A 26588-nucleotide genomic window follows, 5' to 3' on the forward strand; every position below is an offset into this window, starting at 1 on the left:
AAAAGCAAGGTTGAGAACACCAACCGGCAGAGATGGTGGTGGGCGGGTGAGGAGCAGAAAGCCACGGCCACAGATGAATCACACAAGGTCTAATCTTGTTATCGCGACACCTCACTGACAGCACTGTAGCTTTCTTTCTCCGCCATCTCCACTCTTCCCTCCTAATGATTATAGATTGGCCATTCTCTGCCATCTCTGTTGTGCCGCGAGTGGGTTGGATATAGAAATGCCTCCAACGTGCACACGTGCCTCTGTAACTTTATGTCGGGTGCATATATGTGTCTGCGTGCGTGCGTCGCAGAGACAGCACAGACACCCCTCGAAATAAATGGGTTTCATATATTGTGCCCCTGCGCGTTGATCCATCAGCTTTATATGGCACTGAGCCAGAAGCCAGGGCTTAGCACACAGTTTGATCTTAACAGGCTGACTGCACGGAAAGACTTCTCTCTGCTGAACATTCGCTGCTTCTGTCGCTCATTTCTGCCTGTTCGTGTATTCTTGCATTCAAATGTTGGGTGAATTTAAATTTTTGCTTTAAAAAAAACAAGAAATATAGTTGCATTTTTTCATTTGAGGTCAATCAAGTTTAGGAGTAGATAGTAACATATCGGCGCGATGCCAAACTGGCACATACCCAAGAACCTGTTGATATCAGGTTTTTCATAATGTTTAAAAGTAGGTGTACTTCTCCTTCCAACCACAAATGTGAGCTTTTCTTCTGTGCATTAATCTCTACCTCAGTCTTGCAAATTGTTTGCTAGGTAACACACTGAGCTGACTGTGCACAGACAAGAGGCTGTGTGTCGCAAACCACAGTGAAAACCTCAGCAGAGATGTGCTGCGTACATGTCCGAAGAATGCTCCTAAAATCTAGCAAATACTAACATGGCTTAATCAGAAAACGTTCCATTTGGAATAAGGCCTAATTCGGAATATCCAAACGGAATATGCTGTTTACATGACCCATATCAAATCTGGAATCTTGCCATGTTTGGAATAATAGCGGAATATCAGTGTGCATGTAAATGTAGACAGTATCACATGTTTTATTTCTCTCCGTTCCTTTTTCCCCTTATGGCATTCTGTAAGGACCTAAATTGTTTATCTGTTATCAGTCAGTATGAAGGTCACTCAGCATTCTGCATCCTAATTTGGTTTCCAATCACCACTCCCAAAACAACGTAGATGCCCTTTTTTTCCCGGTCTTTACTGAGTGTCGATGATGCTCTGATGAAACGGAAACGGGGAATAGATTTTCCCCATGCGGCACAAGATGTTTTTGGATTGTGAAGAAATGTCAGCTGGCAGCGCTACCTGTGTCACATCGCTTTTCATGCTCAAGATCATTGACTGGAGACACCCAACATTGAGTTTTCCACAGTTCTGCCTGGTAGTTTGGGATCTAACACATCCAGGAGAGACGAGTAAAACCGTTAGCGCTGCTGCACGCTGTGCTGACAAAGCTCATCAAACACACGCAGTGTTGTTTGACTGATTTTAGCTCTCATATGTCTTATCGAGATAAAACAGAGATGGAGTGCAGAGGAAATAATGGAATGGAGGATACCAGAACACAAGTTGTAGCGGGATCCCTCATTGAGCTCGACAGGAGACAGACAGACATCTAAACCGATGGCATTTGTTTCTCTTCTTCAAAGGCAGAAGCTGCCGTGTTGTCAAGTGAGATGAGAAATCTTTGCCTGCTTTTTTATTTGTTGTTGCTTTGGTGTCGCTTTTTATTTATTTCTTTTTTCTGCTTTTCCTTTGTGAGCGGAGGGCACATTTTATCCAATTCCTCTAACCTTAAGTGGAACGATGCTTTCATGAGGAGATCAGCGAAGTTCCCCTTCAAAGTTCAGTTTTCCTTTTTATGCCTTTGTTTATTTCTTTGTTTTGCACTGGGATTTCTTACCTCTTTATATCACCTGTGGACCCACTGAAGTGTACTTTGTGCGTGTTTCCTCTCAGCCTCTGGGCATTGTGATCATCTTTTATCCGTCTTGTTTGAGCAGGGACTGATAATTGAATAGGTACATCACGTCCTCTTGAGAGGGAAAATAAACTCAGTTTTTACTTCCAAATCTGTCTTTGTCAGCTGTTTTTACATCATGCTGCTTCCATTCAAAGACACACACTTCCAGTGCCCTGCGTCTCTGTATGTTGCCTATCAGTATGTGTTAGTGAGTGATTTTATTCTGCTTTATATTGGCCTGTGCCCTGCCATGATGTGAGATATGCACCTGTAACACATTACCCTTGTCTTCATTAACGTGGATAAATGCACAAATACATGCAAAGTGGCTTTGGAGAAATGTTTTGCTTGTATAGTATTGTGGAAAAGAGAAAAGAGTAAATGATTCCTGCTCAGTCTTTGTGTGTGTGTGTGTGTGTGTGTGTGTGTGCTTGCGCATGTGTGTGGCAGCTTTGCGATACTATAACTTTTGGACAATGAAGTGTGTCACAGTTTGTGACAACTGTCATCTCACTGCCAACATCAATGCCGTGGTTTGTCTTTTCATATAGCATGACATCACTGTAACTGCCATTACTTATACATACAGTATGTGTGTGTTTGCGTGCAGTCATGTGTGTGTGTGTGTGTGTGCACATGTATCTCTGTGTGCAAGTCACCCATACCATAAGTGACACCATGAATGACAGCTCCATGACCATTGCCTAGTTGCTCAAGAGTCAACAAAGACACACACACACACACACACACACACACACACACACACACACACACACACACACACACACACACACACACACACACACATACATACATAACTCCCCTTAAGGTTCTGTCGGTCCTCTCACTGCAGGATTTGGTCTGTAATAGTCTCACATCAGACAGGCAGGGTTGGGGGGTGAATCACAGCTTGTGGACAAGCATGTCACAAAGAGCACTGCCAACAATGCTGCTTATTTGCCCACTTACAAGCACACAGGCTGTGTGTCCACAGAAATTGTGCTCAGTCCCATTTTGAGGGAATTTAACGCTCATGAGCCAAGCACACACCTGATAATGATGCCTAAAAATATCTGTCATTTATCAGCTGCATGCATGGTTTCCACACATATTTCAATGTAATGCACTGAGCAGAACACTGGAATTCACAGATACCAAAGTAAACAGGATCAAAATGTACCTCGCACTGTGTTTTTACTGTAATATGAAGTGACATGTATGTGAAGAAGAATGTGTATCGCATTAATAAATCACTTTGTATGGAGAACTTCCTTTGTAATGGCAGTAAGGAGAGAGTCACTTCACTGCCACTAATGGGGTAAATACAAATACTCCTCAGTATTCAACACATTGCTTTATGTCTTGATTATGCCGTTAACTAGCTTCCGACAAGGCTTGAACATTATGCAGAGGATACATTAATTTGTGAATCAGGCATAAATTTACCACTTTTAGCCGGGAAATTGGCTCAGACTTGGCACTGTTAATGAGTTTGGGACAGATCTTGTTGTATATTTGGGCTTTTGCGCTCGATGTGTTGAACATCTAAAGCAAGACACTTTAACTTCATCAGCTCCTTCATCTACATCCCTGTGGGGATTGTTTGCTAATGACCCTGTTGTGGTAACATACTCTCAAGAACACATCTCTCTCTCTCTCTCTCTCTCTCTCTCCCTCTCTCTCTCTCTCTCTCTCTCTCCCTCTCTCTCTCTCTCTCTCTCTCTCTCTCTCTCTCTCTCTCTCTCTCTCTCTCTCTCTCTCTCTCTCTCTCTCTCTCTCCTCCCTTACTCACTCACATGCCCACAAAGCGTGAACACATCCATGTCAGCACATAGATGCCCTTTGTATGTTTGCACATGTGGTTCATCATTCTTAGGGTAAATTAGTGTTCAAATAGAGTACCACAAGAGCACGAGGGTGTGCCTCTTATGTATCTCAGTGTAAGAGCTAATTAACAAGTGCGGAAGCTGAAAGAACTCCCTGATTACATTATTAGAGCTATTTTGAGCTTATTTACAAAGTTGCTAGCTGTTGTTTCAGTTGACCAGTCTTACCTACTGACCTGTTGTCTGTCCAGTATTGACTCCTCTGCCCAGCTGACTATTGACTGTGCTCATGTGTCAATGAATAGGCCGTGTATTCATATGTGCAGATAATTAGTGAGCTAATCATTACTGTCCGCCTGAATTGTTGCACTAATAATCTTCATTACTCATCACTCACTTTCTTTAAGTTGTTTGCACTTAACTTTACATTTACCAAAACCTGCACCCGTGTTGCAGTTCACTCAGATTTGTTGTATTTTACACCTTTCTGTCAGTCCAGACCAGACTTCCATCAATGTTTCTGTGAATTAATGCTTTACAAAGATTCACATTTTCTTTAATCCTTTCTAGAATTTTGCCATTTTTAAATTAAAGGAAAGTGCTCCACAGTAAGACAAGATTTCAGTCAGCCAAATTTACATCATAGGTATTTTAATTTAAGGTTGGCAGCAAGGAAAAGACACAATCTGCAAGATAAGGCAACAGATGGCATTTAATACAAAATTCTCCAGCATCCTTCGAGGATCTAATTTTATCTTCCTGTGCTGCACTTAAGAAACAATTCCATCTACCTCACATGGAAATATACTTGACTGTAGGTTGTTAGATTTACTCTGTCATAACTGCGATAGATGACCTTCAGATCTAATCATTACGTTCTGTTTTGCACGCTCTCTCTAGTCTGTGAAAACCAGTTCATTAATCCACATTTCACATCTCCACACAGTCCAAGGTCACCTCACCAACCTCCTCATATGAAATATCCCTCCCTTAGTGAGTGAGTGTTGACAAAGAGACACTTCAGACGGCAGACACAAAAACATGGCTTCCAAAGGGATCATCTGCCTGCCCGTCACTGATATATCGCTCATCCTGCAGAGGGTTTTTGCAGGAACACAGCCATTCACATACATGATACACACAAGCACACGCCTTTTACCCTTTCTGCAGCCCAGCCCATCCCACTCCAGCCCACCCATCAGCCCTTGCAGTAGGTTCATGATTATACCCTTTGACCTCAAGGTGTGGAGGACCTCTGCCATTAGACTCTATTATGACCAAGGTTATCCAGGGACGTGTCTGTTACTGTGAAATGATGTGGCCTGCCACTGGTCTAAGTGGCAGCCTGATGGATCTGTCAGAAGCGCAGGCACACATCACAGACATGATTAGAGAGATAGAGTGAAAGAAACAGAATAAATGAAGGATAGGAGAGAAGGAGGAAGAGGAGGAGGAGGAAGGTCAGAATTGGTCTCAGATGGGAAGGGGTAATGAGTTAGATTTGAAAGGGTGGGAGATGGATAAAGGATAAGGACTAGTGGCCTAGCAGAGACTATGTCCAGATCGATTTACATGTCTCTGGCATTGATCATTCTCCCCCGTGTAGGGAGTTTACCTCCTTTTCACAAAGGATGACTGATACAGTGATTATCAGAAAACCTGCTGTGCTGACTGTGTGTCCATGTGTGTTTGCATGTGTGCACATGCGTTTGTCTGTTTGTGAGGTCCGCAGAGTGCCGAGAGAAGCATAAAACAGGGAAAGATGAAAGCCAGAGGGAGTTGACTTTTTTTCTCAGTTCAGCCACTTTGACTGGAATGAAATCATACAAATGTGATTTTAGTTTGTATTTTGTTTTGCTCTCGCTGGGACTGGCGATAACACAGCTACCTAACGCACATGCTCCCTCACCAAATACTGTTAAATCCATCACCCCGAGCCTGTCTCCATCAATTTCAAAAACAAGTTTGGATAAGCAGCTTCTCCCAGGAACACGTTGATATCCTCTTGAAGGCAGTGACCATGTCCTGCACACCAAGCAGAGAAGGAGCACATGAAGGCACACCTTGGGACAGACTTGGCTCCTTGTGACCAATGCCTTTCCACCAGGGTGTAACAAGTAGACTGTGTGTCTGTGTGTTTGTTGCCCTTGAAGCTCATGTCCTTCCCTCCTGGCTACAACAACTCACATACAGCGTGCTGCAGCCACTTACAGCCTTACCATTTGCATGCATGTGTAAGCACGTACACTAAGATACACACATGCAAGCATACACACCAGCTTGGCTACCCTCTGTTCCTGGCATAAGACACCAATTCAGCCCCACTGGCTCACTGACCGACATATGGATGGATGGAGGTGGCTCATGGCTTGCCGTGATCTGTGTGTGTGTGTGTGTGTGTGTGTGTGTGTGTGTGTGTGTGTGTGTGTGTGTGTGTGTGTGTGTGTGTGTGTGTGTGTGTGTGTGTGCGTGCATCATGCGTTAATGTGTCCACATGTCACAAGTATGAATGGACGACAAGCTGACTGGTTTTTGTCTGCGAGCCAGTAGCCAAGCTGTGCTGTCTCCTCCCCTTCTGCTCACTGACAGTTGGACCCACATCCCCTTCTCTCCAGCCATCAACCCATCCATACCTTATTTCTCTGTCACCATGTTGTTATGTTTTCGCTGAACTTACAGGACCCAAAACACCAGGCTCAAACAAATGAGGCAGGAGGCGGAGGGAAGTTTAACAGTTTAATGAATATGATGCAAGAGACGAGTTTAGATGAGGCAGAGTCCAGTGTGGCTGAGCTTGTGTGGATCCAGATTCTTCGGGGAGTCAGGAAATCAGGTAGCAGACAGGGCAAAAATAGTGACAGGGTAGTTAGCGAGTCTTCTGGGTAGGCTGTTACCATGCTGACAAGGCAGACGATTTGATGAATACTGGTTGCAACCCTGATACTTATATACTGTGTAGGCAGGTGAGTCTTGATTGCTTGGTCGAGAGCAGCTATGCTCAGGAGGAGAAGAGGCGGGGCCCAACCTGTTGGCCACGCCCCACAGTGACACAGACTCAGACTCAATAGACAGGGGAGAGACAGACAGGAGACAAAAGGAGGGGGAATCATAGCAGCAACTGTGATCAATTTACCTTCCACACCCTTCTCCATGAAACTCTGCACTGAGTTTTAGTTTTGAGTGATTTTTTAGTTTTTTGTTAAAGTTAATAGCAATTCTGCCTTATTCACAATGTCAACAAATAAAGATTACGACCTGCAAAAAGCTAAGTTAACCATGTTGGACTTGAAAAGAAAAAATGTATTTTTATAAGACTTCCTTAGGTGTAGACCACCATATCTGACTGAAAGTTAACCTCTACTCACACCATGTTGATGAGATGAAAAGAAAGAGTAAGAATAAATTGAGTTGAAAGTTGAAAAATGATCTTTATCTAAATGCATACTGTATTTGGAAAAACAGTAATATCTTAAATTATGATGAGTTTGCAACAAACAAAGAAAATGTTACAAATGTTAAGGACACGCTAAAGAAGTTTAAAAAATATAAGGAAAGTCCACAGAATATCTTGTCAGAATGGCAAGCCTTTATGCTAAAAAATTGTCTCATGTTGGAAATAAAATGTCTTTACCATACATTCAGTGACTCATAAAAGAAATTACCCTGTAAAATGTTGTGATTCACTGCATTGTCAAGTTTCTGAAAGATCTAACAATATGATAGAAATAAATTCATTTTAGACAACTGCCCTAGATCCGCCAGATGAAGCATGTAGGTGCAGTGGTCTCTCATTTCCTTGATTGTCACACGCTTTTAGCTCCTCACATCGCCGCCTCGACGCCTTATCTGTTATCATTTCACTCTCCGTGGGCTGTTCGGTGTATTGCGCTGCTAAAAAGGTTATCCCTTCCCCGTGTTGTGTTAATTAGCAACAAAAGAGGCTGCAAAACTCAGGGGGGGAGGCCGAGTTGGCAGTGCCACTCTGCTCTCTTTCCATCTGTCTCGTCTACATTTCTCTTTTAGTCTTTTCTACTGCAGAGAATTACATGGCCTATGCTCCATCCCTCTCGCATTCACTCATCCTTCTTCCCTTGTTTTTCTATCCATGCAGCAGCTCTCGCATGCACCGTAGCTCCCATGTTAGCATTAGCCACCCCCGTTTTTTTTTTATCTGACACACATGGCTGCCCTGTTGACTTTGATCCTCAGATCTCAGTATCAGGGGACCATTCACTCGCTCGCCTGGGGGAGGTGACAGAAATGTCTGTGTTTTCCTTCTGTGCGCATGAGAAAGAAAGAGAGAAAGGCGGGGGAACGAGCGCAAGATTCAATAAGTGGAGAGTGAGAGATGACAGAGCCTGTGATCCAATATTTTCCCCTCTGAGATTTTGGGCTGCTTTCTCTGCTCGGTCGCTCTGTGACATGTGTGACATGAATCTAATGTCTTTGCGTCTTTGTTGTTGCCTGCCTCTCTGATTCTCTGTCCTCTATTACTGGACCCTTAGCCGTGGTGATGGCGCTATTGATGTCATTTTTTTTTTTTTTTTTCTTTTGCTCAGCCATTCAGATCCCGGCCTGTAATTTGAAGAATCAATAGCAAGCTGATGGAGATATGCTAAGCTGGATCTTAAGACACTTGTGAGCACCAGTAAATGGTTTTCCTCTTTCCTCTATGTAGCCCCAGTCTTTCCAGTCCCCCTCTTTCACTTTTCTCACTTTATAAAATACAACCTCCAACCGCAAATTACACCATAATTACAAGTAACATGACATTAGATGTACTTTCAAACACATCATCAAAATTCATTGCTTTTAATTTGAAGGATAAGAATTCAGTTTCATGTTTTATCATTCGTCACACAGCTTCTTTTTTTCCCTTTATTTTGCATGCAGCTATCTTAGTTGTAGTTAACACCTTAAGTTGAACCTCTGCCGCAGTTCTAATGTATTTGTGCATTTAGAGTTGCAGGTTATGACAGGAAACCTGGTGGGTCAAAGCATTGCCAATCAGCCCGTCCACCAACAGACTCCTGCTCTGACGTCTTCTGCTAATGATGTCCACTCCACGATGATAACCACCGTGCTTTACAAGTCAAATTATCTCCCAGTCAAATAGCCAATTTGGATTAGTGTCAGTCTTGCGCACTCGTTCGACCTCTGGTTTCTGATGAGTTGTTTTTTTCCCCTACCTATTCCTCTTGTTACCCTGTTTGGTTTTTGAAAAACTGAGCAAATTGGCTCTGTGCTGAACTGTGGAACGCAAGAAACGAGAAAGATGAAAAGAGAAGGTGTGTGTTCATCTGACCACCTGTCCATCTGTCCATGTGCTTGTGTGCTTGTGTGTGTGTCTCGATGAGCGGTGTCCAAGCGCCTTCTAATAAAGGCTTAATGAAGCGGCACGGAGATATGGAGGGAACTGTCCACACTCACAGATGTGAAATTTAATGAGAGAGTGCGCAGCCACGTACAGGAGCCAGGCCAAGAGAGAGGAGGGCCACCTGGCATTTATATTAACATGAAGTTATGGAGGTGTTGCATGTGTGTGTTTGAGGCTTTGATAAGGAGTGAGCCGACAGTTGGTCACTGTGTGTGTAGAAATGTGCTTGTTTTATGCATGTATTAGTGCTAATCCATGCACCAAAAGAACACATAGGCCAAACTCATTTTTGCAGATGGAAGCAAGTGAGGTGTATATTAAATGTATTGTCAGATTATTTCTTTTGACTCATCATTGTAGGATATTAAATGAAACTGTTGCATTGCATGATGCTGGAAAGAGCCAGGGTTGCTCCACAGATTTACATGAGTGTGTTAATCAACAGCTAATCTTGCAATAAGCAGGCAGTTATACAGTTAAGTCTTCGCATTAAGCCTCATTTCTCTTATTTCAATTAACTAAAAGGAGGCGCTTAAAGGAAGCTTAGGAAGCCAGCTGCTGGCTCTGTAGCATTTCGACAGCTCATCTCTCCCTGAGTCCTGGGTAGCATTAGTCTCTCTGCAGGGAGCCCCGCTGCCAGCTAGCTAGCTAGCCAGTCTCCATGTGCTCATTCTTAACAACACACCTTAGCCTCAGGTGAGAGAGTGGCACGGTGTAGTGCTGCTGATAGCGCTCATTAGTCTCTGGATTAGCCCTGATTAGCCTTGCTGTTACTCCCACTGATATGCCATGCTAATGCTAATTACGTATTTACCACTTTACCCTTTTTAGACAAGCTCGGTGCCTAACTTTATTAGCTTTATAGTCTCCCATGACTCTCTCTTGGCTGCAGCTCCAACACCAGTTGCACTGCATTGCATTTTCTTCTCCTCAGTAGCTAAATGTGAGCTACTTCAGCAGGTTTTTATCATCCACTTTGTGACATGTTGCTCTTGATAAGGAGTGGAGATGGGGACGCTGCTGTTTGGGCAGAAAATAATCATCAAAAGTGTGTCAAGATAGTGTACAATACCTACCTGAGCTGACAGTAATCACTAATAGAAGCTGTTCTGAAATGAAAAACAATGTGAGAGCATAATTAAGGGGGAGGAAACTGATTTTACGCCTAGTCAAGCGAGCAGCTTTGTAGGAGTTTAACAAAAACATAGTTAGATGGCAGATTAGAGTTTTGACTTTACTCCACTTGAGCGTTCATAAAACGAAGAGAGTGAGTGTGACATTAAAGCAGCGTGAAGGCTGTCACAGGCAAGTGACAAAGTGAAATTGACTTTGATGAGATTGAAATGAGGCAGAGGAGCCCTTAACACACACTGTCCTTTCATCTCCGTCATTGTCAGTCAGAGCTAGACGCAGAGGGTGGAGGAGAGGATGGACAAGAAGGGTGGAGGAGAAGGATGAGCAGATAACCGCAACACGCAGGGGAGCACGGGAGCACAGGGGGCTGAAGATTAGCAGCGGCTTCTTTCGAAGTGGGCTCCATGCTGATTTCCAGTGGCAGCTGTACATGCTGACTACAACCTTCGGAGATGCTGACACAAATCCAAACTGATCTGCTCGATTTTGGTGAAATTCAGCTCTTACTGGTCTTGCGGTGCTCTGTATATGTCTCTCAGCAGCTCCGTAAGCAAAAAAAGAAAGAAGAACTCAGAAACTTGTGTGGACTCAGCCGTCTGCTTGTTCAGGGCACAGTGTTGTGTTTATATGTTGTGCCACTGTCTCAGACTGACTGCAGGAAGAAGAAGCCTCCTCCGGGAGATGTTGATGTACCTGAGTGGACATTTTGACCCCAAGTCATCCACTGGCTGTACTCTTAGTGGACAGAAATGTTCAAACGTGGGATGTCTGACTCTGACAGCTTATTGTACTTCATGTTTCTTATCTAGCCAAGCTGATTTATGTTTACCTCAAGCAAACTGCTGGATTATGAAATGTGATTGCAATGTATGCAGCAAGGCTTGTTTTGCAAGGAGGAGGAGGAGGACACAATTTTTGTAAGATAAGACAAAAGCAACCTGTTTTCCTTCAGTTTTTGAAGCAAACCGTATTTTCCACGAGAGATAGCAGTGCTCGCTGGCCCGGATGCCAACCGGAGTGTGGTCGAAGCTTATCTCCAGTCTTTCCTGCCAGTAGAAAGTGCCAGTCAGCTCCTTTCATTGGTTCACTTATTCCTCTTAAGCCCTTATGTTGGTTGTGTCAAGTGTTATTACAGATTGCTGCCTCTCAGATTTGTCTCTCGAACAGTGACCTCCACAGGTAACCTCAGAAAAACGATTGGCAAGAACTCATCACAGGCTGTTTCGGGGTCAGTTGGTTTGTCTCCCTGGTTCTTCAGTTTTGGCAGCAGGGGGAGGAACGTTGCAGTGTAACAGGGCAGATTAGGACAGTTGGTCCAAGAGTGCTTTAAAGAACTTGACTGTGTTTATGTTTCACTAATCAAATCTCGTTTTTTTCTTTCCCTTCCTCCCTCCTTCCCTTTCAATCCCTCTTTCTCTATCAATCTCTCTCTCATACAGGTGGAGCGAGAAATAGCTATTCTGAAGCTCATAGAACACCCGCATGTTTTAAAGCTACATGATGTCTACGAAAATAAAAAATACTTGTAAGTATCACCAGCGAATTGTCTAGCAGGTTTGATTTATGTAAAATACACTAAATAATACTGCACACAACAAATGATTGTATGTTTGTATAAGAACTTTTGTGGCTCACAAATATCATTACCATCAAATGCTCTTTTGGATGCGAGAGCAGTCTTGGAAATCCCACAGATCATTTTGTTGGCCAGCAGAACAGTTTTGAGTGGTGTATTATGATTGGAGGGCAACAATGATAGCCTTGGAGGGGCGGATGCTCCATTAGTATTGGCATGAAGCATTTAATTTGGTTGCGCACGCTTGGGGACTGCTAATAGGGAGAGGAAGTCTCCGTAATGTAAACACCATGACACGCTTATCAGAGGAAACACCATTGCATTAAGAAACATTAGCTGTGGAGAGTGGCAGCCGCATTAGTCTGCTGCAGGGGCTGCACATACACACGCACGTGCGGGCGCACGCTTAAATCTATTAGCTAACTTTAACAGCAGTGAGTGACAAGCCCATCAGCGGTTTGTAGTAGCCTTCCTGATCTGCAGAGGACTGTTTGTCAAACAAATTCAATTAGTTCTCATCTTCAGCTTACAGGCCAAATGAGCTTGGACATGCAGTACTGTACATGTCATCCGTTAAGATGATAGGAATAGCAAAATATTGTGATTCATCCTATAATTGGATTATTAAAATCACATTTCATGCCGGTTGCTTCATCACGTTTGACAGTTGGTCACTAGTAGCATCACAGAAGACAAATTGCTTTACATTTGTATCACCAGTGACTCATGCACACGCCACGCTTCACATCAGCAATGTAATTTCAAATTGAATATTGTTTAGGTTCTTACTCAGTTATCTCCATTTGAAAGCTGATAATTGATAGACATGCAGCGCGTTTTGAGCCAGCGGTCCCAGAGCTTTTAAGTTTTATTATGCTGCTGGCACAGATCCTACTACAAGCTGTTTGAACTAGTGTGTGTGTACATCAGGTGAGGGAGGGGTGGAAGGAGTTTGATACACAGCGCACCAATGTTTTATTTATGGATATTTCATTTCTTAAAATGAATGAATGGTCACATCATGATTTGATATAAATTACGTTTCTGAGAATGAAAAATGGTCGCTGAAAAAAAGCTCAGCAGTCTGAGAGTCCATAATACACACGAGTACACTTGATGTAATAGTGCTGCTATGAGCTGTTTTATTTCAGATTTTTGCTGCAGTGTTAAACAGGTAACAAAGATTAATTGTAACACGTGTCAGACGAAGTTCTTTTAAAGACCTTTTCTTATTGGGTGAGCCACTATTTGGCAACAATGAGGCCCACATTCACTGCATCGTTGCATTACTGAAAATGTATTGATGTTTCTTATTATGGTAAATACTATAATCTTACAAGGACTGTAAGAACAGAGTGTATAGCAGGTCATGTTACGTGGCACTCCAGTGATTTAGTATTGCACTTCCATTAAGTCGGGGTACTTGTGGGAAAAAGGATTAGTCAAAATCTGTGCTATCCTGAGATGCCCTGACCTGATCATGGGTCAGGCTCTGAATACTACAATTCCCGTAATGCAACTTGCTAGCATCTCTTTTTTAGACCTTCCCAGCCTGGTAAAAGCCCACTTAGTTCTGGTGACATAACTAGTTATAGAAAGAAACAGAAAAAAAAACAGAAAATATTATTCAACAGTTAAAGAATGATGCTACCAAAGGGAAATGAGCTAGGGGGCAGTGCCCCTTTAAAATGCTCATTATTCTAAATAACAGAGCAAACTGTACGTGGAATAGCGTTCACATCTTGGTCATGTTATATTGGAAACTGTGTTAATTCTGAATGCAATTCAAATCAAATGTCTTTGTTTTTGTAAATGTCTTAATGTGTGTTAACCTACCTGCTTGTGCTTTGTCTGGTTATACATCCCAAAACTGGTGAGGTTTTGCCATCTTGTTTGCCATTAAGGGTTAAGAGTTGTTTCATGAGCATATGCTCAGTGGCTGAGCTTAATTTGCAACTCTATACTATAATTGATAAAACTGAAGAGCAGCATGTGGACGCACACATCCACAGCAGGCAGAGAGAGAAGACAGAGAGTATTTCACCGCCTGTCTGGGTTTCAATTTGTCCGAGTGAAGATGGAGGGAGTTTCAACACAGGATATATGAGCAGGTCAGTCCGGAGCAGGGGCAGAGTACCACTGGCTTGCAGCCCACAGCTGCAGCTTTAGGTCTGGGTCAGCGGAGATTCATCTCCTCCCTGTCAGCTCAGAGCCGCAGAACAGACTGTCTCCCCTACGAGCCCAGCGACACACGACTGAAGGCCACCTGATGAGCGGCCGTAACAAATGTGATGTCAGGGAAGAGCGTGCGTATGTGCATGTTTAGGGAAGGTAGAAGAAGAAGAAGAAGACATCTTTTGTTTGTTTGGTTTGGTTTGTTACTCCCCTCTGATTCCCCTTTCTTAATCGATAAGACTGTTATTCTTTAACCTTCCTTCTTGCCTCTAAATGTTTTCTTTTGTTGTTGCTTTGTTTGTTTGTTTTAGATGCACTCATACACACATACACACACACACGCCTCGAACAACCAAACTTTAGCAGCAGTAACTGGCTGGCATTATTACAAAATATTTACTTGTTTTCGTTTGTTGTTGTTGCTGTTGATGATGATGATAATGATGATGATGATGTTATCACTATGATGATTTTGTACCATTATTTGTATTGTTTATTCTATTTTAGGGTTTTGTTGAGGGTTGTCTGGCTCTTCTCTTACTGTCTCACCTTATGTCTTTATGCCTCAGTCCTGTGTTTATGCACTTTACACCACTGAAAAAAAAGAGTATAGCAAGAAGTTGTAGCTGATTCTCCTCGACCTCTCTCCCTCCTTCTCTTCTGTCTCTTTCGTTTGATTAAGCTTACAGTGTCTGTACCTTAGCAGTGCTCACAAACTCCTAATCCCTTACAGCTATGTCATCCCTCCAATGGGAGGCATCGGAGATCAGAGTGTATTGTATATCATAACCCTTCACATGTGTTGTAATACACTGTTGGCATGTTTCACACTTTGACTGTGGGAACATGTTACAGATGACAAAAATAAATAAGCAATAATATAATAAGATTTTGGGGAGATCAGATTATTAATTCTGGCCGTTTGTCTGTGTTTAATTGCTGTTCAGTTCCTACAGAGGTCAGGAGCTTCCTCTGTTTCTTCAGGGCCTTTTTTTTTTGGCTCTGTGGAGAACACTGGTATTTGTTCCCATCCCTACAAGTGAAATCCTTCTTTTCTATTTCTGTATGAGAGCTGCTGCTCCTCTCCTCGCTCTACCTTCGTTTCTTGGACTGATTTCCCTCTCTCTCCCTCTTCCTCTCAGGTACCTTGTGCTAGAACATGTGTCTGGTGGAGAGCTGTTTGACTACTTGGTGAAGAAAGGCAGGTTAACACCTAAAGAGGCCAGGAAATTCTTCAGACAGATCATGTCTGCTCTGGATTTTTGCCACAGTCATTCCATATGGTAAGTGAAAAGGTCCACATGCTAAAAGACCTGTTCTCTCTGCTCGTAATGTACATGCTGAAAACCCTGAATGAAGCAATCCCACCTATCACTGATACCGTTCATTGACTCTATTCTTTGTTTGATGATGTTTGGAAAACAAATAGAATTTTGACATGAATCAAGGTTTCACCAAATGCTGATAACATGTGAAGTATAAAAAGCAAATACATTCATGTAATTCAATTGAATACATTACAATAGTATGGGAGGTGATCTGTCTACATGCATATAAAAATATACCCAATATATGAAATGGAATCCTGTTTCCATTTACATTTATATCTCACAGCGCAGTACACAGAAGGTCTGGGGCATATTTGCACTTTACACTGGGGATTCATATTTTACCTGATAATGAGACTTTTTCTATCCTGGAAACTGAAGCACATTATCCCAGGGATCCAGACAACTGCTCTCGTTTTTAAGGTATAACTTCAGCTGCAGTCAAAGTGCATATTTCAAGCAACAATAAATGCAACTAGGAGAAATATGCACCAATCTATGGGTTCTCAAGCTGACTGGTTTTGTATATTTTTTGATTGTATCAATAATAATGAAGCCATTTATGTTAATCAACATTCGAGTGAACATATAAACTTTGCATGCAGTTTGAACTGTGAGGAACATGAATGTCGACGCCTGTGATCTGTCACCTGAGAACAGTGACATTTAATACAAGCGAAATTCATTAAAGCAAATCATTTGGTGTTTTCAAAGTGATTCTATTAAACTTAGACAGATTTCATATTGTGTTAACGCTCAGAGGCTGCTGGTGTGAACCTTCTATAACAGCCAAACAATGTTAGATATGGTAATAAAGTTAATGATCACTCAAAGTTACAAAGCAAAGCTCTCACTCACTTGGTCTGAGATATCAGATGGATTCTTGCATATATTGCCAGGAATCTCATCTTTTCCAGGATTAAACCCTATTTACGCTCAGACTCATTCACCGTGCAGTTTTAGACAACAGTGGACGCCACAGGTTTCATATACATCATACATATACTGGATTTATTTGAGGTTAAAGCCATAAAAGCCACATTCACAATCTACATAAAACCATCACATACATTTAAAAAGACAAAACAACCAATAAACAGCCATACCCAGGAAGTGTAACAAAATCAATTCGGTTTTCATACAACGTTGAACAAATAATGAATTCCCAAATAATGAATTCAAAAAAGACACAGATTCTTCTTGAAGTGAATCACAATCTAAATTTCAATCAGTTTATTCATGGTTTTGGAGTGCTGCTTAGTTTTCAAACCAGTGATTCAATATGAAGATTATAGAACTGAGAAAACTTGATATTGCCTGTTCTGAAAGTGTTTGTTTTTCCTCTTTCTTAGTTTCCCTTTTAACATCCATCTTAAATGGCTGAGCGTGGCTGACACGTCAAGTAGAAAGAGTCAAATACACAGACACTCATCGCATGAAATCAGTGAATATAAGTGACTCTCTATAGAGAATGAGCTATATTCCTCATAAAGAGCTACTGAGTTGCTTCTCATGAAACTTGAAAATGGTTTATTATAATGATGGTTTGGGGCAAACTGAAATGCAGGTGGTCCACTTCTTTTCCAGATAGAGTGGGAAAAGCCTTTTACAGCTGAGCGGAATGACGTTCCTGTTAGTACACAGAACATGTGCTTTACGACGCTCAGTGCTGAGTCCATGTAGTTTTTGAAATTTGCTTCCAGGTTGTCACGAATGTGAAACATTGTGGATGGCTTCAGGGAGTAATTTAACTGTTTACCAGCTCATAGAGTAGAGGCAATCATATATACTTCAGGAGTCAAACATGTCAGCAGGGACTGATTTAGAGCGCTCACTTGTGTGTGTGGTTCGTGTTTGTATGCATGTGTAGTGTAACTTGTGTAGTGTACACATCCATTTATGGTCCTAAAACAGAGAACTTTTTTTTTTTTTCCCCCTCTCCAGAGAGAGCATGCCTTTGCTCTGTATTTTGTCCTCATGCACCTGCATGGCAGAGCACGAGGACCATAGAGTAGAATGAGTTCAAGTGTATTTATTTTTACCGTGGTCACAAGTGAATCTCCAGAGGCTTCACAGAAAGAGGGGTAAAAATGTGAAAGGTGGAATAGGAACAAAAAATATAGCTGGATTCAACTAATCAGTCACAAGAGAAGCTAGTGCCATGTACAAGGGATGGCCTGATCATGCAGTACAGTAGACCAAGGTACTCGGTAAAACTAGAGTATGGAGAGTACATAGAAATAAGAAAGCATTTGAAATGACACAGACAATAACTGTACAGTAAAGAGATGGGATGGTTGGTGCCAAACCATTCAAAAGTAATGTAGAGAGGTAATAGTACTGCGTTTTTGTGTTATTAGTATTTCCTCTAATAATTCCAGGTCTTGTATTGCTGTAAAGTTTCTGCCCCTTTTCTTCACTCGCCTGCTGGAGGAACAGTTATATGCTGTTCCTTAATGTACACCAAGCCAAACTGGTTTATTTAGAGCGCGTATAAAATGTATAAATTATCTGCAACAAGCTTTTCTGGCAGAGAAAGCGCAGAGTAAAGACCAGATCAAGGGCCTTACTTCAGCTGCATTATTTAGAAGAATTTTGAAGCCACTAACAATTAAAACATGGTCATTATGCTGCATATTACCAGTTTGCCTCCTTGCTGCTCACACTGCTAGAATATTCACAGGCAGGGGCCCAAACATTAAGATATCACCATAAAACCCTGGCTCGGCCATGGCTGCGACACGACGCCCGCTAGCCAGCCAGTCGACTCGTGATGATAATTTATGGGACTCCATCATAACTTTTGTGCCAAGGCTATTGTGTCTGGAGAGAGAGAGGCTATTCTGCTGCTCCGTGCACAGTCTAGTAGGCCTATCGTTGAAAGTTTCCCTGAATAGCTTCCTGCTGATGAGGAAGCGGGTGAAAACAGTTCTGGTATAATAAGAACCTGGTGTCGAATGCTAGATGCCTGGCAGATAGATTTGCATAATGTTGAGCGGGCAATTAAAAGGAGGGAATTAAACTGATTTGTCATGGAATGTTTAGGCTGGCTTGACGTTCCATCATTTGATATGCTTTGTATTTTTGTACTGTTTGCTTCATAGAAAAGGCAATTGCATTTTGGCTGCTGCTATTTAATAATTAAGCCATTGCGGGAGCTGTTGTACCAGCTACTACATCCTTGTGTCACAATGACTTTGCATTTTACCGATCATCTCGGGATGATGCACTTGAGGTAATTTTATTGTCTGAACCATCAAACAGGTGGTGGATGGATTCCATCGTGAATTCTCAGAGAGAGATAAGAATAACAGACGATAACCACTGGAAATAAAACAAAACTGTCCTACCTAAGGGAATGAAAGTTAGAAGTCTTTTATCTGTCTGTGTAAATAACTGACTGCGAGGAGCACAGATTAGGCCAATTAGGAGAAAGCACCTGGGACTGACATTAAGTGCATACACATACATAGATTATCACAGCTCTTTAATAGTAAGATCCACTCGCAGATTTATCTCTCCCTTCCTGTTTCGCTTTCGCAGCTGTCTCTCTGTCATAGCTCCTCAAATCCCCTCGCTAACACTCTTAGAAAATGATGCCTTGTAAATTTATCATGAGGAGGATTATTTGGTGTTGCTGCACCCGCTCGCCACCCTCCCAACCTCAATTAGGGCCAAACAGACAGACAGACGCAGCCTTTCTCACCTCCCCTCCATTCCCACTAATGAGATCCCAGCATCCCCTCAATAAAAAAGCATTTCTGCAATCATTTCTTCCATTTCTGCTTGTCTGCGCCGGGGACCTACACAGACCATTAGAAGTGCTCGCTTTTCTCTGTGATTCACCGTGCGGGGGGGGGGGGGGGGGGTAAACACATTCTCCTCAACCCGCCTTTTTCTGCACACCTCCCGTTTTCGCTTCTTCTCTTCGCCTCATGCTTCCGCCCTCCGCCCACGTCCTATCCCCAAATATCTCTCTTGAGCCAGATGGATGTAAAGTCTGGATGTGAATGAAAGAACGTAGAGGGCTGTTTTATGACTCAGTGTTTTCCTCCGCCTGATTCAGATCGTGCTCTGATTTAGACAGTGCTCTTTTTTTTTTGTGGAGGAAGAGAAAGGGACAAAGTGAAGAGCACGGGGAGAGCTGACGAGGGAGATGAGGCAAAGATAGGCGAGGGTGGGATAAAAACAGACATGGGAAAAGAATCGTCAGTGAAAGATATTTATAATGAATGCTGAGGCAGTGAGAGAAAACCTTCATTGTATGTTAATGCGGATCCGCTGTCAAACTACTCCTCTCTCTACTCCTCACTCAGATATGTCTGGTGTTTAGATATTTGTTAAGTCTGCCAATGTGAGATCTGCAACTGTATGACTCAGAGATCCTCAGACAGACTAGTTAGAATAGAAACAAGAGCTCATATAATGAGATTTTATTGATTCTTGTGAAAATGTGTCTCTCAGTCCCTCAGCAGGGATGTCAAAGGTCGGGGTCAGTTCTCCTGCTGCTGCTCTGGATCCAGTTTGTTGCTCAAGGTCACAGTAACAGAGTAGATGCCTCAAAGATGTTCTATGATATTGCAGATAATTCACTTCCACATTTACCTGAGAAGGAATCCCAACAACAGCTTCGGCTGCATCCTGTCAGTTTTGACATTCAACAAAGTACACATCTGCTGCACGGTACACACTCTCCAGAGAAGTCGATGTGGCAGTCTGCCATAACTGCAAACACCCAGCAGAGACACAGATTGATTGAGAGGAGTAAAGTGCATTTTCCTTGATGAGCTGCTTGTGTGCTTGTTACCCAGCATTTGAACCAGATTAACAGATGCTGAGAGGTCAAGTTTACACACAAGAAAGAAAAATAAGAGAGTCATTTGAATGGCATTTGTCTACACCTACACTTAAACCACCGGAAAGCACTGCGAGCTCTGATTTCCTGTGATAAAATGTTCCTGTTCTCATGCGAGCAAATAAGATTTTTTTTTTTTTTCAGTGTTTCTGAGGCCGCAGTGAGACTGTAGCCAGGATAGGAGGTCAAGTGATCCATGGCTGGTGCCAAACACACCCCTGTATCACTCCACAGTCATTTTGTCCGCCCACTCCCATCACACTGCTCTGTCATATGCTGCACATGCAGATATCTCCATGTGCCTCATCCACAGAAAAGAAGCGCAATCTCACCCTGACCGCAACACACTCCCCTTCCTCGCCCCTCATCTGTTTGTATAGTAATGACTCTAGTCTTTCCCATTGTAACCCAGTTAACAACCTTTTGTCTGCATGTTAGACAAAAACTGACGGTGTGTGCGTGAGAGATAAACACTATCTATCACATAAAGTGACTCTAAGCATCCCACCATGTAAGGCAGAGATCGCACCGTGGATGAGAACGCCCAGAGCTTCATCATGCATGCTCACACACACACAATCACACATCCTCTTACTCTGGCACTGGTGTGCACATTATTACTGCCACCTACATGTGCGCAAACAAACACCTGGTCCAGAAGTCACATTAAACCCACACAGTGGCGTAATCATGCACATCATGGGTATCCACCTCTTTTTGTTTCTCTCACTCTGTGTCTCCCACACTCCCTCTGTCATTAGCTGCTTTATTCCTCTCTTTCAGGGGCTTAGACAGCCACATGCATCTGTCTCTGCCATCACTTGCTTATAGCTCCACAGAGGGAAATAAAGCGAGCCACAGGTCTTTTTATTTGAGCAACATTTACCTCTCCTTTAGGGAAGGCAGAATTGCTCAGATTTTACACCATGGCTATGTGATTGTATGTTTGCACAGTGATGAATGTTATGATTTCGCACTTCCCTACAAGTACAACACCGGGTATGTGTGGACCAATGAGGAGGCGTCTTTCAATCATGGCACCCTGTTCCACCCTGTTCTTCTGCATTGGTTTAATGGCACCAGACCGGAAAAGAATCGCCAGCTGTTTTACCTCGATACCCCCAACTCCTAATATTAGAGTGAAGTTAGTGGAGGAAATGCAAATTAATTTTCTTTTTTTTTTTTTTTCTTTTTTTTTTTTTTTTCTGGAAACCTGACCCCTCTTTCTGTCATTTTTCCTGTCATCTTTTTATCATCTATTGCAGTGTTTCTACAGCATGCGGTCACGTTAGCCTATTTTCAATCTCCACTCTCTTTACGTCCATCCCTCTATAAATAGCTGCCCTTGCTTTTTTGGCTGTTGTGGCTTTGTTTGTTGACGTTCTTAGCAGTGTTTCCCCTGATGACAGTTGGTCTGCCACCCTGCAGAAAGCCTGTACTTATAGCCTATCATCATTACAGCTGATAGCCGCTAACAACACGGAATGGAAATCTTTTTTTTTTCTCCCTCTCTCTCCTTATCTTTTAAAATTTTCTGATATTTCCTTCTCCTGCAGAGGCAGTTAGAGCACTGAGGTGTAACTGGGTGAGGGGAGGGAATGTTGAGAGGCGGTGGATTGGAGAAATGGAATAGGGATGGGTAAAATTGGTATGGAAACTGGAGCAGGAAAAGAGAGAACAAAAGTAGAAGGTTGGTTTATGATGCTTGATTTGTGGGGAATGGGCTTTTGGTTGTAAGGGGAAGAGTAGGCAGGTGGGGAGGCTGGTTGAATGAGGGAAGTTAAGAAAAGGATAAATGAAAGGTGAGTGGAAGTGGCAGCAAAGAGAATAAAAGGGCAGATTGTTAAGATCATAAAGATTATGTGGAGAATAAAGGTGAAAAAGATAATCAGACAGGTAATAATAAAGAGCATTTATCATTCTAATTTCAAACCTGCACAGTGGACTCTTTAAGATAAATTCTGCACCATTATGGCTGTATTAGATGCCTGGAGTTGCTATGGATTTTTAATATCAGTGCCACTCCTTCACTCCAATGCTTTTCTGACAGCATGTGTGTTTATTCTGCCTCCAAGGTCTGCTGCTCATCCTATCTTCCCCAGTCAAACTCCTCTGGATTAAGAGCAAATGCTGGGCTGCACACACAGATTTGGCACAACAAAGCAAATAGTTTGTTTATTACAGATCTAGCCATCACTGTAATCCCACTTTGTAGTCACTGCATGGCATGCAACAATGCATTACTACCCCAGTGTTGCTTAAAACCCCAGAGGAATAGATAGAAATGCTGCAGATGGCACAAGGAATGCTCTTGTAACCAATCACTGGAGAGGCAAATCTTGCGTGCCTTCCTGACCATTTTAATCCAGTTTAAATGTAAATGATATGAGAGGAGACTACTGAAATGTATAGGGAAGCAGTGTAAAGAGGCAATAAGAGGCAATTCACAATGAAAGAAAGGCTCTGCTGAACACTTGTGTGTTGTTATCAACTGACGTAACGCAGTCAGATAATATTCAGAGCTCCACCAATGGATGATGATAGTTCACACTTGTTTAGTGACCATTGCTTGTTTTTATGTCGCTTTGTGATACTTTACGTAACATTGTGAGTCTATTAGATGGCATTACTATAATTGTTGTGGCACGTAACACTGTATTATTGTAGGTTAAAATACCTCTGTATTTCCCAGCTACAACACTAACATGCTGTACTCATTAATGCATCAATAAATAGAAGCCACTGATATATGTTATCCTGAAATGGGTCAGCTGCATGATCAGCACTTTAAGTAAAGTTTGATGCTAATACTTTTATGCCTTTACTTGAAAATGAAAGCATGACTTTACTTTTACTCTACTTACTGATAAACTACATATAGAGTGCTTCTTCCACAGCTGCTTGCACCTGGCCTTGCTTTTTCATCTGTACTTTGAACAAATGGTCTTCCAAATGTAGTACGGCGGATTTTTGACTTGGCTGCTTTGAGGAAGAAAAAGACATAAACTGCAGAATAATATAACAGCAGAATTCTCAACACATTCACCAAACGCTTGCTTTAAGCAAAAATGCAAAAACGGCCCAATTCCATTAGACAGCAAAAACGGGGCAAAAAAAGACAACTTTATCTTTCTCATCCCTCATTGCTCTTAATACTCAATTAACCCCATTGGCTAATGAACGATTGTGCCTAGCACATCTAAGTCAGCAGTCAGAATGTCCTCTTTTGCTAATGCGATAGAATATTAGCCTAAAGCATTTTTAGTGAGTGTGCTTGGTCTCTCTCTAATTGGGTCAACAGAGGCCTAAAAAAGTTTCAGAGAAAAAAGGAAAGCTAGAAAGAGGAGGATGACACAGAGGTGCGCTGGAGGCTAAATGGGTACATTTCAGCTCACAACGATGCTTTAAAATCCCACTCCAGCTAACAATAATGGCACCAGGATACTTCATAAAAATGCAAAAACAGGTGTGCCATTTTCCAGGCATGTTAATGTGTCAAAAAGACACGTATGAGCCGTTAGTGTTTGTTTCAAGTGTTCTGGTTTAGCTAATTAGTGTCACATATCTTTCGATAACGAGAGGCGACATTAAACAGGGTGTATGTCAGGTGTGGGAGTATATTTTTCTTGGACCACCTTGGAGCATTTAATTACAAAACTGCTCATCACTATAAACATGTCTGGGATATTTTAGGGATGTCAGCCCCAAGAGGACAAACCCATTACAACCTCTGTAAAACATGTCAGCATGGTACATGTAAATGATTGCAGGCAATTAAGAGCTTGGTACTAGATCGCAAGAATCATATCTAACAGCCCCACTGAGGTGTAAACCTTGCTCAGACAGCATGAAGACACACACACACGCCATGTAAATGACATGTTAAGATCTGAGTGCATGTTGGACTGTGAGGCCACCACAGACTAACATGTATTCTTTCATTTCTTGCAAAAAACACCTTTGCAAAAATAACACGCACTCATGGTGTTTCTTTTTTGTAAAAAGACATTCCTCAAAGGCTTGCCTGCAAGCTAGTGGTGCACCGCGTTCACATTTCTGCAAAGAAAAACTACAGTTACACACAAGCTCATTGCAGCCATTGAATTTGTTGAACAGCATCTCCTCCTGTATGACATATGAGTGCAACACAGAGATGTCCCTGCTGCAAGGCCTGCTGTGCGAGCAAGATTACAGTAGCAAAGTGCCGCCTAATGTGTCAGGGAGGCAGTTTAATGTCCTATTATGGATACCCGGGTCCTGACAACCAATAAAGCATCCAGATGCAATTTGTCCCCTTGATGTTGTACGTGGATAAATACGCAGTTGCCTATTTCTTTCGTGGATCGGCCTTTTGACGCTTTGGCTCTTTGTGTTTTACATGTGGTATGCCTGTGATTAAACAATGTTTATGCCATGTTTATGGGTCTTTCAGGTGATGATTTAGTGTTTTTTTTTTTTTTTTTGCATTTGAGGCTGACAGTTCAGGAGCACTTAGATATTTAAGAATGACAGGATCAGCAGGTTATGTCCCTCACGATGCCAGTAGTAACAGTGTTTGAACACTGTTTTAAAAACTATAGCCACAGTCAGGACTGTCACTGCTTTGGTCACTGATGTCGCACCAAATTATTTAACGTCCTTCAGGCCCCGTGTTCTGCTCCCTGTAGCTACAAAGCTACAGTTTGACCTCCTGTCATGTTTAAACTCCAGTCACAAATGATTTGTAACTTTCAGCTGTCTGAAACACTTTGTTGCCGGGAGAAACATTATTTGTTAAAGCATTATTTAATCAGGCATGCTGATGAAGAACACTTCCTGTGCAGTATTGGCCTGGTGGGAGACTTCGTGTATACACACACTCCTCTGTGATGCCCAGTATAACCACGTGTCACACTGGTGGCCCCTGAGCAGTTGGGTTAATGTTTGTTCCTTCTGTGTGTGCTTTGACAGTATTAGTTAAAAGACTAACTCTCGGACTACTGACATCAACACCAAATGATGGTTGTGAGAATTGACAAAGGTTTTAGCCTGGGGAGAACTGTTTTAGATGCTATCTGTGTTTTATTTCAATTATAGCAAGGATCACAGAGACTGCCAGCGTGATAACAAACCAGCTGACAGCTAATCCCTCAGGACAGGAAACGAGTTGTACAGCAGCTGATGTCATCTAAGGTTAAACGTCCATTGTGATGAGGCACTCTTCAAAGGCAGACGCATCCAGCTATTGTTCCTCTCCCCTTTCTATCATTAGTTTAAAGAGAAGATGAAAGTCTAGTTCATGACATCCTGACAGCTCCGTGGCTCCATAACTCTCCGCCTGATTACAAAAAACTTAGAGGGAGGTAAGCAAGGAGGAATGCAGAAAAGAAAGCTGGATAGAGATGAGGTATCAGTGTGTGCCTGCATGTGGATGATGTCTGTGGCGCTTCCCTCAGCCATTGCAAGAACCTCTCAGTATGATGTAATGTAACCCTGCGCTCTGAGATGTTAAAGAGATTTTAATCTCTGACACAGCAACAGCATATGTAATATGAGAAATATCTCATTGTCCGTTTTAAGGAGGGAGAAGATGTCCGCTGGATATTATCCCCCTCGCTGCGTTTAGTGGTAATGAATGGCAGCTAATGAACACCTCTTCTGCGGCTGGCTCCCCTTGACGCCCTTTGCTCAGCCAGTTTGCTGGTGGCTGTCTGGGAGATGAGAGGAAGGGGATGAGGGGCAAAAGATGGATGGAAACAGAAGGAGGAAAGGGCACAGCGGGGGGCCATCACACCTTGTACCAGCCTAGCACTGAAGTGGGAGCCCCTTAATTCTAGCATGGACCGATCAAAGAGAGAGAACGTTGAGGAGAGGAGGAGGGCGCTCTCCAACACGTCTATATACTGTGTTGTTCTCAGTTGCATGGGTGTGGACTGAAGCTTGATCCACAGGTGTTTAATGGTTTAATGCACCCTTTGTGTCTCTCCAATTTCACAAATTTACATGATTTTCATGTTTCATTAACTGTTTTATGTTTTCATCTCACTGTCATTCAGCCACAGGGATCTGAAGCCTGAGAACCTGCTGCTAGATGAAAAGAACAACATCAGGATAGCAGACTTTGGCATGGCCTCCCTTCAGGTTGGAGACAGTCTGCTGGAAACCAGCTGTGGGTAAGTAATACAGCAAACATTGCGGTGCATGCTCTTTAACACAGTGTCTGAAGAATATCTACGGTAAGAAGGTAATGAAGGTAAGACCGGTTCATAGCGGGAGGGCACATGGAGTTGCCAGTGAGCAGCAGAGGGAAACAGAGGCTGGAGAAGCAATACATAGATAATGATGAGTGGAGCTCAGGCCCTC

General features: G+C 42.5%; 1 protein-coding gene across 7 annotated transcripts in view; it reads left to right on the forward strand.

The window, feature by feature from the left end:
- The window catches only part of brsk2a (BR serine/threonine kinase 2a), a 164373-nt gene that overhangs the window by 102253 nt on the left and 35532 nt on the right, over nucleotides 1-26588 (forward strand). For all 7 annotated transcript variants that reach the window (XM_076732138.1, XM_076732137.1, XM_076732134.1 and 4 more), the window contains exons 3-5: nucleotides 11752-11837; nucleotides 15206-15346; nucleotides 26282-26398. In XM_076732138.1, coding sequence (XP_076588253.1) covers nucleotides 11752-11837; nucleotides 15206-15346; nucleotides 26282-26398 — 344 coding nt within the window. The remainder of the gene's footprint in view (nucleotides 1-11751; nucleotides 11838-15205; nucleotides 15347-26281; nucleotides 26399-26588) is intronic.

The sequence above is a fragment of the Chaetodon auriga genome, chromosome 6 (assembly GCF_051107435.1).
Source record: "Chaetodon auriga isolate fChaAug3 chromosome 6, fChaAug3.hap1, whole genome shotgun sequence".
In the NCBI taxonomy this organism is placed as follows: domain Eukaryota; kingdom Metazoa; phylum Chordata; class Actinopteri; order Chaetodontiformes; family Chaetodontidae; genus Chaetodon; species Chaetodon auriga.